Source organism: Poecilia reticulata, linkage group LG20 (assembly GCF_000633615.1).
Source record: "Poecilia reticulata strain Guanapo linkage group LG20, Guppy_female_1.0+MT, whole genome shotgun sequence".
NCBI classification, from domain to species: Eukaryota; Metazoa; Chordata; class Actinopteri; order Cyprinodontiformes; family Poeciliidae; genus Poecilia; species Poecilia reticulata.
Window position 1 is genome coordinate 11,948,242 of NC_024350.1, and position 16,073 is coordinate 11,964,314.

At 39.2% G+C, this 16,073-nt stretch overlaps 1 protein-coding gene across 1 annotated transcript in view; it reads right to left on the bottom strand.

Annotated features, from left to right (window-relative positions):
* ctnnd2a (catenin (cadherin-associated protein), delta 2a) overlaps positions 1-16,073 on the bottom strand; it is a 159,219-nt gene that overhangs the window by 2,867 nt on the left and 140,279 nt on the right. Inside the window, exons 19-22 of the mRNA XM_017301924.1 lie at positions 15,659-15,743; positions 5,048-5,174; positions 1,386-1,517; positions 754-830 (exon numbers count right to left, since the gene is read on the bottom strand). Of these exons, the coding sequence (XP_017157413.1) occupies positions 754-830; positions 1,386-1,517; positions 5,048-5,174; positions 15,659-15,743 (421 nt within the window). The remainder of the gene's footprint in view (positions 1-753; positions 831-1,385; positions 1,518-5,047; positions 5,175-15,658; positions 15,744-16,073) is intronic.

Sequence of the window (16,073 nt, forward strand, 5' to 3'; positions counted from 1 at the left end):
AGCAAAGTGAAAACCAGGAGAGAAGTAAAGCAAAATGGAAAGCAGGGGGTCAGGTGGAAAGGAAAAACAAAGGAAAGAGGGTTTAAAAAGCAGGCAGAAGAGGGACAAGAACTCATGCTGTGAATTCTCTATTACAGGCAGGCAGTGATGGGGCAATTTACATCCAACACCGGCTCTCACACGGGCAAGCTATGTCTGTGCGCGTCGGTGTTGCGTAAAAAAACCCCATCGCTTCAAAAGCTCATTACGCTTATTCACTTCAGCTCAACCGGTAACGGTGAAACTTGAACGAACTCAAACTTTAATTAGAATTTTAAGAGATCCAACCCAATTTTATTTACTTATTTTCTTTTACTTTTAATTCTCCCAACTCAAAGACGGAGATGCTTTCTGTTATCCCTCCCTCCTCACCGAGGAGAGACATTAAACAGAGGCAAATAATTAGTGCAATCAAACGGGATAACAGCTTTAATTGCCAGTCGGGTATTGTTCCTGGTTGGGGTGGTTTAAGAACGCCTGAGCTGAGGGTGAACATCCGTTGCAAACTCTGCCAGGGCATCTCTTATCACAGCGAGACACCTTTTTATTTTGATCTGCTGTGCCTCCTCCATTCTGCTGTAATCTTTCCTAATAAGCACCTTATTATGACAGCGTTTGCCAGTTTAGGAGAGCTGTGATGAAATACGTGCATTTCTCAAAGACTGAAAAATCTTGGATGTAAATAAAACTGTGCACTTGTGTCTATAAACTCACCTGGTTTTGCTTGATTTCATCGCTGGCAGTCAGGTAAGAGTTTCGGAACAACGTGGACGACCCGCAGGACACTTGAACTTTATGGATGATAAAAAAAACACACACATTTGTTAAATTACATCTACCATCACCACTGCTAACCATTCATATCTTTCTGCTTTCTTTTTTTGTTTTTAAGCAAAAAACAACAACAACAAAAAAAACTCTGTTGTTGCATAAACTAATTACAAACAAGTAAGGCAAAAAATACTTCAGGCAGCTTATTTAAAAGTCTGGCATTATATGTAAAAAAATCCCCAACAGAATAACAGAGATATTGGAAGTACAAATTAAAGGTGAAACATAAGAGGCTTACAGAGAATGGTAATCACAGAAGAGAAGAGGGGAGTATTAGTGATAGCAGCAGCTGGTTGGAAGGCAAGGACAGAACTAATTTATAGGTGTAGGGACAAAGCAAAGTGTGTTCAAGATTGAAGAACGCAATAAGTAAAAATATAAACGTGGAAAAAAAAAGGTTAAAAAGGAAATATAACTGATAGGTGAAAGGGGAAATGGAATAAAAAAGATGAATCAGGCGATTAAAATAAAATAATTTAATTCTACTTTGTCTCTCTCTCTATGTGCACACGCACCTGCCATGCCGTCTTTCCGGGATGTATGCTCTCCTTTGTTGCTATGGAAACCAGCGTTGGTTGCCGTGGAATCATAGTCTATCTTGCGTTCCTTCAGACTCGTCATCTCTCTGGGGGAGGCAGGAGCGCTTGCTGCACACGTGCGCGCACGCACACACACACACACGCACACACACACACACACACACACACACACACAAACGGATGGAGACATTAATGAGAGCAATAAACCCAGAACAGCAGAAGCCTTCGCATTTTGCCTGCTTGTGTTTGCACGCGTGTGTGTGTGCGTGTGTCTTCTCTTGGTCTTTCAAGGTGCACGCTCATTATTCATCATTTAGCTTGTCAGCAGAAAGGGTCACCTCCAGCGCGTTAAGGAACGTCTGGGAATTCAAGCGCACGCTTATGGGGCATGTTATTGGAATATCAAATTTTGCATCTGGTGTGCAATACCTCCTCAGTCTGCGCAACATATTCAATTTCCTTGTGTTCTTTGTGTGTGCAAAGCTCCTGTAAATTACACAAATCTGAAACTGTCGAGATATTGATCAAGAAAACAGGCTTGCCAACAGCTGGGTCAAGTCCTGAATTATGCAATACCAAATTATCACATAAGGAGGCCTTGAACATTATCTTGACAGGCCACAAACGGAGCCCAAACCCTGCCGCAGATAAAACACACTCAAAGCAATAAAACACAGAAGGAATCCAGCTATAGAAATGTTCACTGAATCTTAACGTGAAGGCATCAATCAATACGTCCTTTTTAATACATTATCTGTTAGTCAGTTCCAATAGTGGTGTTTAACCTTATTTTTACTGAATTTCAATCCAATATCAATATAAAGAGTAATTTATAGAAAATATTTACACCTATCTGTAAATATATACAGGTTCTTCCACTATGTATCACACAAAATATCAAAAGGCGGTTAAATATTGTTGAAAAGTTAATTTATTTCAGTAAGTGTGAAACACATTAATCACAAAGACTTGATGTTTTCAAGTCTTTTTTTCTGTAGGCTACGATGATTTAAGATTAATATCTTACATCAGACTAATAAAAATACTTTTTTTTTTAAGTACAGGAATGTCGGCTTACTGAAAAGTGTGTTTAACATCTTCTAAGTTTTTGTAGTTATTTAATCTGATGAACATGCTTGAATTTGACTGCCATTGAAGCAGATAGCCGGTAAATTTGTTTGGAATCAGGAGTCTAGAGTTCATTTTTAACAGTGCATATTACTTGATGTTATTTTTATTTTTGTAGTATTCTTGTTTTAGATATTGAAAAAATACATGCATGTGTATTATGTATTTTGGATTATTTTTCGCCCAAAGCTTTTTGTGCTGTAAGACATTTGGTGTTTACACCAATTCCATCATTACTGTCGGATTTCAAAAGTTTAAATAATAAACCTGCTGGTTTCCCACAAGGAAAAGGTCATCATTGGTTACAGTGACCAAAGGAGGTTGGCCAGTAGTGTCTGGTTGTCATGGCCTTCAGTCTGACTGTACGAGGGTAAAACATTCTGGTACCCTGTGGTCGCCATGGGGGAGACATAGGTCTCTCCCTCTGTATTCCTTGCTGCCCTCTCTCTCCTTCAGCCCCTTAACTCAGCTCCTCTTTCACGGCTTTATCATTCTCTTCTCACATCAACTCTTTCATTCCTCCTTTCCCAATGCGCCTGCATGCTTTCATTACACCCTTTTGCTTTGATCCATCTCTGAGGACTCGGATTGCAGTCTGGAGCATATGCAGTGAGGAGATACTAATGCATGTGGGTTTGTATGTGTGTGTGCGTGTGCGTGTGTGTAGGTGTGTGTGCGTGTGTGTGTGTGTGTGTGTGTGTGCGTTCCTGGGCGAGTGTGTGGTCGAGAAGGAGTAAGAGATTAGAAGCAAGAGGTGAGGATATTGCTGCGAACAGGTGCAGGTGGAGAAGGACAAGAGGAGCAAGTGAGACGATGAGTTAAAAGCATGAGAGGGGAGTGGGAGTCAGGGTGCGTAAAAAGCAGAGGAAGGAGGATCAAGAGTCGCATCCAGTGATTTAGAGTTTTACTCCCTCAACTCCACGGTATCATAAACACAAAACCACTCCCAATGTCGCTTGCCAAAGTCAAATCCAGAGTCTTCACAGCCTCCTCCCTGCACCATCCCTCAATCCTCAATTCTTCTCGTCTGCGTGTTGGTTGTTTTTCCTTCTTTTTATCTCCCTCTCTGTTTATCGCATCCCTTCCTCCGTCTCTGTTTCCTAATGCTTGCACACAACACACACTTATTCTGTCCCTCACTTCTCTCTCTCTCCGTCTCTCAGCAGGGTCCTTGAAGACCTCTCTAAGCCGGGAGGAAGGAAAAGTACTTTTCTGCCTCATCAGCTTGCTAAGCCCGGTGTGGAGAAAGAACACCTAAAGGCTCTTCCACTACCAATGCTAACAGCTAATGCTAAAGCACTCTTGCAAAGCATGAAGGCCAATGGGCTCAGGCTAAAGGCTAATGATAATCATAGTTCATAGCATGACAGCCAATAGATGGCAAGCACTGATGCCAGGAGCTACTTTTAGTCTTAGTATAAAACTGATGGACTGGTGAATGTTGATGCTACTGGCTAATCGATGTGTCTGCATGTCAGGTTTTACATATTTGCTTTTTTTGTATTTTGTTGCAAAAAAATATAAAAAAATTCACAAATGTAAATAAATTTAGATGTGACACAGATACGGTCTGAATGTGATATTTACATGCACGGTATGAAAACATGTTTCACCTTCTTAGCTCTGTTGATTGAAAGTTTAAACTGTTCTGGTTTAGAATGTGCACAAATATTACTATTTTCTAAATGCCGTAGTAATGAAAAATTATTTCATTTTGTCTTTGTAATGATCAAATACGCATTATATTTTGAACATTTTTAGATTAACCCACGCAGTCGGACATTCTTTTGGAGTGGAGTACACTATCTTTTAGTTATGTTGAAATTTTGTCCTTATTGTACAGTATGTCGTTTTTTATTATTCTGTTTTTGTATTGTGTGTACTCCTACCTTTGTTTACAGCTCTGATTGCACATAAGTTGTCCCATTGTGAAACATGAAAGAATGTTTTCATTCTACTCTATTCTATTCCAAATAGAACAATACAACTGCAACAACATAAACAACAATACAACTGCAATTTCACTCAACGACTAAGTTCTCTAATTTGGATGACAAGCCCTGTGATCTCATGTAACTGAAATTGAGTGATGACTGTTATTACAATTGGAGAAAAGAAAAAGTCTGAGAAGACCATCCAAACTATGGAGCATGGGGGACGGCAGCATAATTTTGTGGGGATTTGTAGTTACAGAATGGACTGGTACACTTCATAACATCAATAGCATAACAGGTAAAGAACATTAGGTGGAAATGTTGAAACAACAATGTCAGGACATCAGCCAGGAAGCTACACCTGAGACACAGACGAGTCCTTCCTAATGGACAATGACACCAAGGATGTTTGGTTCCCTTTGAACGGACAAGAGTTTGTTTCTGTGGATCATACGCTTCTTTTGGGCTGGCGTGAAAGTTAGTCTGAAAGTGATTATGGACCAAATCAAACTCTTAATTTAAACAAACTGGAATGTGATGCTGTAAGTATGCATGTATGCAGCATGTTTTCCTCACCGGAGCGGTTATTTGGGGACGTCCTGACAGGAGAAACGGAGGGAGTTCGTGAAGAAGAGTAGGGCCTCTGTCTGTCTCTCTCTATTGTTGAGGCAGAACCCACAAAATGATGCTGGGAGTAACCATCCTAGAAAATAAACACACAACAGAGGAAAAAAAAAAGGACTGGTTAGAGTTTATTTGCACCAACCAACAGTATTGAGAGCATTACATGTTGTTAGAGGCATGTATATTTTTCATGTTTGTGGTACAACTACGCAAAGGAATCATTAAAATGTAACAAACTGAAATCAAGCTGATTTTGATCTTCCGTCAAAAGAAAAGAGTTCAAACTACCATGGGGTATTTCGAGCAGAACATTTGATTAGTCTGCAGCAGGTGGTGGCACTTCCACAATGGCTTCAACAATGATTCAGAAGAGATGACTCGGAGCGATTTATAATGAAACTGAAATATCAGATTTGAAATGATCCGACATGTTATAAGCATTTCACAAGTTCCCATAAACGCGTACGCATTCAAACATTTGTATAAACTCTTAGGTCAGAAAGCATCAAAGCACCACAGCGGGAAAGAAAAATGGAACAAACAATACTCGCTCAAGCATTGTTACAGCTAAGCCGGTGACTTTGTGTTAGTTTAACATTGATGGGAGCAGAACAGTTCTCATGAAAACGGATTATAAGAGTCAACAACAATCACAGAGCTGGAACCAAATTTAATTTAGCATTAAGATAATTGGCTACCTAAAAAAAAAAAAAAAACTAAAGCTAAAAAAACTAAAAAAAAACTAAACAAGCAGATGATTGAAGATTACGTGGACATGTCCCTTCATCGGCTTTAACGTCTGCAGCTCTCAGATGTGGGAAAGTGGTGACTGTAAGGACAGTGGAGAGGTGAATCACTTCAGTACAATGCAGCTGTGTGAAAGGAGATGGATGGAAGGAGAAGACGACAACTCAGAGGTGGAGACGATGAGACAGACGGCGCAGAATGTAGGAGAAACAGGGTAACAGCTGAGGAAGACAGAAACTATGGCACAAAGTGGAGAGAGAGAGAGAGAGAGAGAGGAGGTTTTGGGGTAGGTGAAAGTAGTGGAGTAAGGAAGGAAAGAGGTGATGAGAAAAAGTGTAACAATATGCATAGAGGTGCAGACATAACATGAGAGTGAAAAGTGGGCTGAAGTTCATGCAGCCCTATTTTCTGACAGAGCTCTAACAACTAATAGAAAACTGGATCTTATGATGCATAGTAGTTCAAAGGTAGTTCCTACCACTCTTTTTTTCTTTACCTCTCCTTTTTTTCCCCCCAGCAGTCCTTCAGTCTTCTCCCTCGCCTCATTTCACATTTTGGTTCTCCTTTGCCCCAACAACAAATCTCATTAAACACAATGTAACCTTCTTGCGGCACTCTGGACTGCTGGATACTGTCAGACTGTCAGGCCACTCAAGTGAACACGGTCGCTGAATATTGAATAATAAATGTATTTTGCAGAGTGATATATGTAGTGTGCAGATGACAGATGTACCTCACAAATGGGGAATGAGCCACAGGGTTCCTTGAGGTCCTCTAAGAGCAAAACAAGCAATACCTGAACTACATAATAATTGTGTGTGTGTGTGTTTTTTAGGATGTTTATGTCCCATTTAGGGCAAATAGATGACCAAACAAAAAATCTCCTATAAAATAGTTTTTATTTAGCAGATACTGACAAAGTTAATTTAACGTTTTCTTTTTCCACCCAGAGTTGGTAAGTTATTGTAGATTCACTCTGAATGATTGGCAGAAAACATCAATACTTATGGATAAACAAAAGGTCAACCAGAAAAAGCAGCAGTAGTGCCGACTGAAAATATATATATTTTTTTCCGAAACAAGGCTCTGGTGGTGGGTGAAAGAACGAGAAACAAGCCGGGTAAAACTCAACCCTAAGACGCAAATCTAGCAGTTTAAAAAAAAAAGAATTAATTAAAAAAATAAAACAAAGAGAGATGGAAACAACAACGAAACCCACATACAGTACCTGTTATGCCTTGCAAAAATAGCCAATTAATTCTCTGAGTGTAGGTCTCACTAATTCTCACCTATTTTACAATTTTCATCAGTTTTTTTTTTCTTCTCCTCCCACCCACCTTCTTTCAGCTCCCACTGTAAGAACTGGAAAACACAAAGAAAGTGGGTTTCTAGGCAACCAGTCTGCCTGTTGCTCTCACCATCACTGGATAGTCAGCTGAAGGTCACAGGACTGTGAGGTAAAAAGCGATTAGTGCCTTAACAAATGAGGTGAGTGTGAGTGCGTGTGGGGGTGAGTGCGTGCGTGTGGGGGGGGGTCTAGCACCACTAATGCCAGAAAGCCATTATGGCACAAATTGTAAAAAAGGTTACGCACAGTAAGAGGTGGATTCCCTCTGGATCTCACTGACCATTGAAGATTATTTTTTTTATTTATTGTTCATTCCTCCAATTCATGCGTGCCCTCCTACTCACTTCACACTAAGATTGTGAGATTTACAGTTGTGAGTGATTTACTCACACATGTTCTGCCTGCTCTCGCAGGATCTATGTGCCTCTGACCTTTACATCTCTCTGCGTTGTTGCCTGTTTTTTACTCTTTAAGAGATTGACCTAGATACCACAGTTGTACCTTTTTTTTTTTTTTTGCAGACATCCTTAGTAGACCACAATATTGCCTTTCTGACTTTCTAAGTAGTCGTGTACTAACCCCACCCTAACATTGGGGTTAACTCAATGTTAGCGTGGGGTTAGCTCTGTCTCTGTTCACCTAACACAGACAGGTTGAACATCAGAGAAAAAGCAGAAAAAAGTTACTTATTGGATCTATGGTTGCTTTGACATCTGCTGAGGATTTTAAAGGTGAATTTTTTCACTGTTTATTCAAAGTATGTCAGATTGCAATCTACAAAACTGAAAAGGAGGTTGGAGGCTTAGTAGCTGCACACAATGAAGTAACTTTGTGCTTGTGCCGTGACAATAACATGACCATATGTGAACAGCTCTGCATTCAAAAAGGATGCATTTGTTCAATTTAACAGGAACATCTCGAGCATTCTGGACTGCAATCAGTGACCTCACACACAGACATCAAACACTAATTTCTCACTCAACTCAAATGGCACAAGCGCATAATAAATTATGAATCCCCGAAAACGTATTGTAAATCTGTCACACGTATGACAAACATAGCATCTCCCTGACCCTGAACTCCATCTGTCACATGTGTGGGTCTGAGTTGTGCGAGTTTGCGATGTATGCATGATATATGGACATTTCTACGTGCGTGAGAGCGAACGTGTCTGATTAAGCGTCCGAGACGGATCGTTCATCAACAAATGAGGCTCACCACGCCAACACAGGAAAATTCGCTGAACAGGGACATGACAAAGTGCAACTGTGTGAATATGAAATTCAGTGTTATGAGAGGGAGGAAGGGCACATATGTTTGCTTGGGATGATTCAGAGAATTTGCTCCTTCTGGTCCTATTAGCACGGTAGGTTTATTTACAAAGTGACCATGCTTCGGTTAACTGTTTTCAGTGGAAATCCCCCGTTGAACAGGACTGCTCATTTGTTGTTTACTTAAAAGATGACCCACAGCTACCCTCCTAGAAGCTGGAGATTAGATGTGACACGCACAGCTACACCCAACACACACACACACGCACGCACGCACGCACGCACGCACGCACGCGCACACACACACACACACACATTCTGTCAAAGAGCTCAAATTAACTGGTAAAAGTAGTGCTTTACTGCACTCTGGAGACTATTATACATGATTTATCCTAAAGTCAGTGTTTGTGTTGGTACAAACACATTTGGTTTATTAATGACTCTTGCATCAGAGGTCTTTCAAGTGATCTCAGATGGTATTTTCATACAGAGTTAGTGTTTATTCATAGGTTTCCAACTTCTCCTTCAAGTTCAAACGCTGTTATGCAGGCCTGCCATCCGATATGAGGCGATTCTCTTTTCTTTCACCCTTCTCTTTCAGCCTGGTAACGCTGCAGGATGTGATTAACTCTTCTTACTGCAATTTTTTTATTTTTTTTAAAGCCCACATTTTCAAAGACACGCACTCGCATAGAAACAAACATCCACTTCCATGCTGTTTGACAGTGTTTTTCAAAACTTTTTCATTACCTCAAGACCTCAAAGCACACAGCTCTTAGAGACACATCTCAAACTGACTGAATCATTGCAGATTAAACGATTTCTCCTCATCAAAACAACTACAAATATGCTACCTCTAGCATTCTCGTCTTTGAACTGTATATAAAAAAATATATATGAATCATGAAATCCACTTCACAATGTCATAACCTGCACCTTTTTGCTCCTCTGGGTTTGCTTCCAAACACTTCCCAGTGACATTCCTCTCCACTCCTGTCTAAACTCCATGTTAATCCATGTTTGGATTGGAGACTAATAGGATTTTTTCTAGCAGCTAACACCCATGACCTAATATGTCATGCAAGGATACTAGCAGTGAAGTCACTTATTTTGAGCTCTGGACTCTTGTGATAAAGTCCTCTAGCACAACAATTTCCACAGTTACAGAATTGGACTGCATAAAATCCATTCTCAGGTATTTTGTCTATAAAACTTGAAATGCATAAAACAGCAGTTTGAATACACACACACACACACACACACACACACACACACACACATATACACACACCAGCAGCCACATAGCTGGAGTTTTGCCATGACTTAATGGGCACGGGTGCAATGAGAGTCGAGAGGGAACACTGGCAAAGACGGAATGAAACAGAGAAGGCCGGAGGCATCCGCGGGGTGAAACAGAGCAGTTTCTAGAAAGGCTGTGCACAGGAAAATTGAAGAGCTATTTTCACGCCACATTAAGTCATGCCAGCCTTTCACTGTGGGACTACATTCAGGCAGAGAAGCCGTGCCTCTATTGTAAAGGCTAATAATCAACGCAATGGACTTATTACCCAACACTGCAATTCACAGGCCAAGCTAGACAGCCTCAAAGAAAGGAAGGCGAGAAAAGGAGGAGGAGGGGCAGACATGAATACCAATGGATTGTAACAAATGTGACTGTCTTCAGTACAAATCCATTCGTTTTATTTGCTTGAAATTTAACTCGATCCAAATGGATATCTGGATAAATGGAACCCAACCTATTTGGGCAAAGCAAAAAAAAAAAATGAACATGATTGGGAAAATGGGAAATTCCATTACTAAATCTTTAAACCTATTCCAGACAATACTGTGACAATGACTGGTGTGTGTGTGTAAAAGCCTTTGCATCTCTGTGCATCTGTTATGGAGACTGCTCTAACTGCATCCCACTGCTGTCACTTGGGGTTGCTTCATAGAAAATATAAAATTGCGTGTCGTGGCTCGTGCCTATCATGTCTGCGCTGGGTAAGTACATTAACTATAGGGTATCTGAAAGGCATCATTATGAGCAGGAGTGTTAACATGCCTATTATACAAAGCCTTCTAATACAACATGTCATTTAAGCCCCTAGTACTTTTTTTTTTTGTAGGAAAATTTATATTAATATGTCAGCACTGCTGTTTCACAAAGACAATGCTAACAAATTGCCTGCTTGTGTAAAAGCTATTATGATGGACTCCATGCTAGAATAGTTTTAAAGTTCATTCATTCTCTTGAAACTAAAATGTGATTTGAAAAAAAAATGCTTATGCACATCTAATTATTTATGCAACATACAAAAAGCAAGTTCTAACCCTTTATCAGGCAGTCCTGAAGTTTCTGAATCTTGGATTGATATGAATTTCACCAGTGAGAAAAAAAAAAAAAATTAGATGTGTAAACATATGCAATGGCGAATCAAGACTAAATATAATGTCACTGTTTGATTATTCACAAAATCTGCCATAACCTAATGGCAAAGGGGCGCTCCACGTCCCCTCTGATCTGTCAGTAAAACACTTGAAAGAAAGATGTACACAACTACAAATCAATTACAAAGGTGAAAAAGACATTCACCTAAAGTATGGGTGTTTTTCCAACATGACTGGACATAAAGATGTTTAGAGATCGAAAATTTAGTTTGGTGTTCTTCTGTCTTGAAGTGAGTCAAGACGCTATGCTAGGATCAAAATAACGTTCTGAGGCCTTTGGCAAAAAGAGCAGCTCATAAGTCCTTGAAGTGACTCAAACTAGTCATTTAGCGTTGTAACATTTTCCCAGTAGAGCCTAATAATTGTATCACAGATCTACCTCTTTAAACAAGTCTTCCTCTTTGGCACAGTAAATGACTTCTCAGCATTTAGAAAAACTGACAAATTTTTTTTAAGGAATGCATATAAAATTAAGCTAGTGTGGGAAAAAGTTTCAATACCTTATTTATTTATTTATTTTTTTTAAGTCTGTTAGATCTTTTAACACACTTGAATCCCAAGAGAGACGCAAAAAGTGTGGGTTATAAAGCACATCAAAGCATTTTAGATCAGTCAACACCATCCGTCCCGTTCACCGACTTGTGAGTTCTGAGAAAATCAAGCGTGTGGGAAAACGGTTCCTACCGTGAATAATGTAAGGGAAACAAGAAGACAACTCGGTGAAAAGGAAATTTGTTGTAGAGATTGAGAGAAGCAGAGACTATAGTTTTTGAAAAGAGTCTTTTATTTCTTTTTTTTTTTTNCTAAAAAAAATAAAAATAAAGGGAACACTTCAGTGTTCACTTAAATGTTAAAGTGTTCCCTTTATTTTTTTTGAGCAGTGTATATATATAGTAGACTTTGCACAGCATAAATTTGAGAATCCAGTGTTTCTTTGGTTGTTTTTTTAACCAAAATTCTGGTGTGGGGAAGCACACTGGTTTCTTAAAGAGTACAAAATTCAGGTATTTTTGACTCTCAGACACATTGAATGAGCCTCTACTTCATTGTTAAATAAAAAAGACAGAAAGAAAGAACGAAAGAAAGAAAGGAGCTAGAAATATGTGCAACTTTTAGGGTGTTTTCACACCTCCTACTCTGGTAGACTCTGTTTGACTGGAGACCAAAACTGCAACATTTGTTATACATTTTCAGCTGATGCCATCCGCTATCACACTGCTCTGGTGTCAAACGAACCAAACCCTTTGAAAAACCCGTTTACCTCCTCGTCTGTGGTGTCGCTGCACCAAGAATCACTGAAGGAAATGACACGGAAATCTCTGAAAATGATGCTGAGTGTAACATCCTTCTTCTACACAAAAATGGAACAGAGACTTTGGGTTTTTGGGCAGAGCAGTGTTCTTCTTTCCCCTCCGAATCAGAGTTTGATTGCACATTCACACATGCTCAAACCAACTGGACTTTCAAGGCGAACAGATTAGAGTTTGATTAAAGCGGACCAGTGTGGCTGGTATGAATGCACCTTTAAGCTGCTGCTGACTTGGTTCAAACTTATCTGGTTGTCTATGTCTATGTTTTAATATTCAGCCAAGCAAAATGCCTGGAAATTAAACAATGAAACTTACAATAAGCTGGGAGGTGCTATTAAAATTAATTGAGCGTGCAAACATGCAGCTCAAACATGCATGTACAAAGAACATGCATTTCCCACTTAATATGTCAAATAGTACTTCAAAATTATGTGATTACAGTGTTGAAGTTTTAGTGAAGCTGAAAGGCAGATAAACATCTCTTGTGATCTGAAGAGAAACAAAAGTGTCTCATAAGACACATGGACTCCAATAATGTGATTCTGCTAAAAAAAATTAAGCATGCAACTATTTAAATCATGCACCAGAAATGCATGGGTTTATAAGCCTATCTTGCATTTCGACAGTCTGAGCCATTCTCTATGAACTACTCTTACATGCTGTATTCATTAGCTTGCAGTTTTTGCACCATTCAGTCTGCGTAATTGGCTAAATAACAATGAGCCTGCATTTAGTGTGAGTAAGTGCATATGTGTGCATAATTTAAAAAAAAAAAAATACAAAAGAGCAATACAACACAATGGACTCGAAAGATTAACATGAAGTGATTGATCATGGCGCCTCTGTAAATGCTGGTTGAACACTTCAAATAAAAACACTTTTCATTGGCCGAAGTGTTTGAATGACAACCAAAGAAACAGTTTTCCTCATTTTAAATTGTTTGTCAATTCTTACATATTTTTGCTGCGTGGGACTTGTTAAGATCCAAAAGGGAGCCGTCTTCCACGTTTCACACCGGCAATGTATCGATTCCTGTTTGTACTTTGACAGCTGATGCCTTACAGTGAATTTCTTTCATCTCCTGAAAGCATCTCTAATGTCACACGTGTCGGTGTTCTCACGCAGCATTATTATGGGATAAGTGCAATGGTGTGTTGTCTGAATGAGTGTATTCATCTCATGTATTTATACTGATAATAAAGTATCCATCATATGGTTCTTTGAGTTCATTAATATCTAAAGGTTGAATGTTGATGTTTTAGATTGATTTAAGGCCATTATCTGTCATAATTCATTTGACTTGAGAGATACCAACAGGAATCAAAGCATCAAAACGTTGGAAAACATGTAGAGTATAAAAGCTCACCAAATATAATAAACAGCAGAATTAAATTAGATGTCAAATTTGACAATTTTTTAAAATTCTATTTCTCAACAATACACAAAAAATTCTTGAATAGCAAGAGAGTACTTAATGCGAAGTACACCTAGTTTGTCTACAGGTACAAAATGGAAATAGGTTGGTACAAAATGACAATGTGGCAGCAGGACATGCAGGTTACAAACTGCTGAGGCAGGAAGTTTACCTGCAGCCTTTTGCACCTTGCATCAATATCTGTGTGGCTTCATCTTTCCCAGTTGTCTACATGATACCAAAGGCAACCCATTTTAATAACCCCACTGCTTTTAGTGTCAGCAAGTAGGTGAACATGCTCAGCATTGCAAATTTTACTTGGGAAAGGTTTGGTATATTTTGCCTTCTGGCACATGGCTCTAACAATCATTAAGTTCCCTTCCTTTACCACTTTACCATATTCTAACTACTGTAAATCAGAAGCACTTTGCAAGATGTTATATTTGGAGATCAAAGTCAATTCAAAATGTACACATCACCATGGACACGCAAACGTCCCGTTGCTGAATAACTTTTGAAAACAGACTAATCATGATCCTCTACATTTACCGCGGCCTGTCTTGCCCCAGGAAAAATAAGTCTATTTTTGGCTATTATGTTGGGTTTTGTGCTGCTTTTTGATGATGATGAAAATAAGTCTCGACGACGTATGGAAGTAAAGATATGCTTGTTATTCAGGAGAAGCTGCTGGGATCGCAGGTAATATATTCAACTCCGGTAGAGCATCCATAAAATAGGACTTTCTTCAATATGTCTATCTGCTACTTGAATGTCAAAAGATAAAATAAATGCTGATCCCTTCCCAAGTGAAGTTACCACAATTTGAGAAAAAAAAAACAAGAGAACTTCATTGATGTACTCTGGACTAAATTACAAGTTTATTTTCGTTTCATCGTAGGCAGAATTTTTGGGAATATTTTCTTAAACCACATAGTTAAAAGTTGATACTTTAATATCATGACGAAACTTTAATGAGACAAAGCTTTCTTGATCTCATCTTTATCCTGGAATATTACTCTTCAGCCTAAGTAGCCCTCGTCTTTGCAAATCGAAAGCTCCCTCTCGTTCACAGAGCTTCCAGACATGGCACACATTTCGTTGGAATCGTAACTAATTTGGCCTTCTTTCAAGGAACCATATTGGAGGTAAACATCTGTGTCCCATCACTGTTTCACAATAATGCTTTAAGACAGCATGGCGGGCAATCAGAACATCAAGCACATTTGCTTAAATGCAAAATTATTTCCTCAACTAAGTATGAAATAAATTTCCTATGATGCTCAAAGTCAGCGATAATAATAATAGTAATAATAATGAAGTTGTATTTGACTTGACATGCCTCCATTTCCTATGTATTGCTATGTTTTCCTATTAGGCCTTTCTGGCTGAATTCTGAAGCCCCAAACAGATTATATAAAACCTTCTTTGATGATGTGTTGCTGAGATTTTATACATAAATCAAAGCTCATCAGTCACTCATAATTGCACAGTTTCACAGTTTAACTACAAATAAATTGTTCCTGAATAGAAAACAAAATCAAGCAGAAATTCATCAAAGAATAGAAAAGCCTAGAAAAGCAAATAATTCGCTGTCCGTCCAACGAAATGCAGGACGGATATGTGGATTTCATTAGCTTCATTAACATGTTTCTATAGAGAAGTCGGCCTCGCCATCTGCTTTAGCGAAAAGCCATCAGGCTCCAAGGCCAGATTTCTAAACATAACAATTTTTCCTAATTATTATGTTGTCGAGAAATCCATTACACAGAAGTGCCATCACCGCCAACCTAGATCTGTGGTGTGGTTCTGACTTAGCTTTTGATATTTGTTTGTCATGAGACAAATGTCTGTAGAACGGCAGGAAGAGATGCAAGTCATTTGAGATTTAAATCTGGCAAGAAAACAATATCCCACGCTCACCTCAAATTGAAACTAAAGATTTTTAACACAACAAAAGTGGCACAGCGTGATTCAGAACCCACAAATGAAGCAGGACACACACAGTTCGCCACACACACCTACCTTTTTGTAGAGGGAGCGCAGGTCTCTGTACTGCCACATACTGCTGAGGACTTGAGAGGCCGCTTTTACCACTTTTGCTGAGTGTCTGGAAAGAGATTGAGAAAAACATACGGAGTTATTTTCCACAGGACCCCATTTATTGTGAAGCTGTGTAGTTACTTTGTCTCCCATTCTTACCAGCTGCACAAGACATGTGTAGACCAGTGAAATTTGTAATGGCTTCAAGAAGACTATTACTCTCTTCAAAGGAGAATGATTTTTGCTTTTTTATTCCGGAGGAAAAGCAGAGTTCTTGTGTGAGCTTAAAATGACCCAGTCTGCCAAGCTAATGGTTTCCTCCTTGCCACCCAGATGAAACGTTACGAAGTGACTTTATGAGCCCCAGCCTACTGACAACAGGCAGAAGTGACAGGAA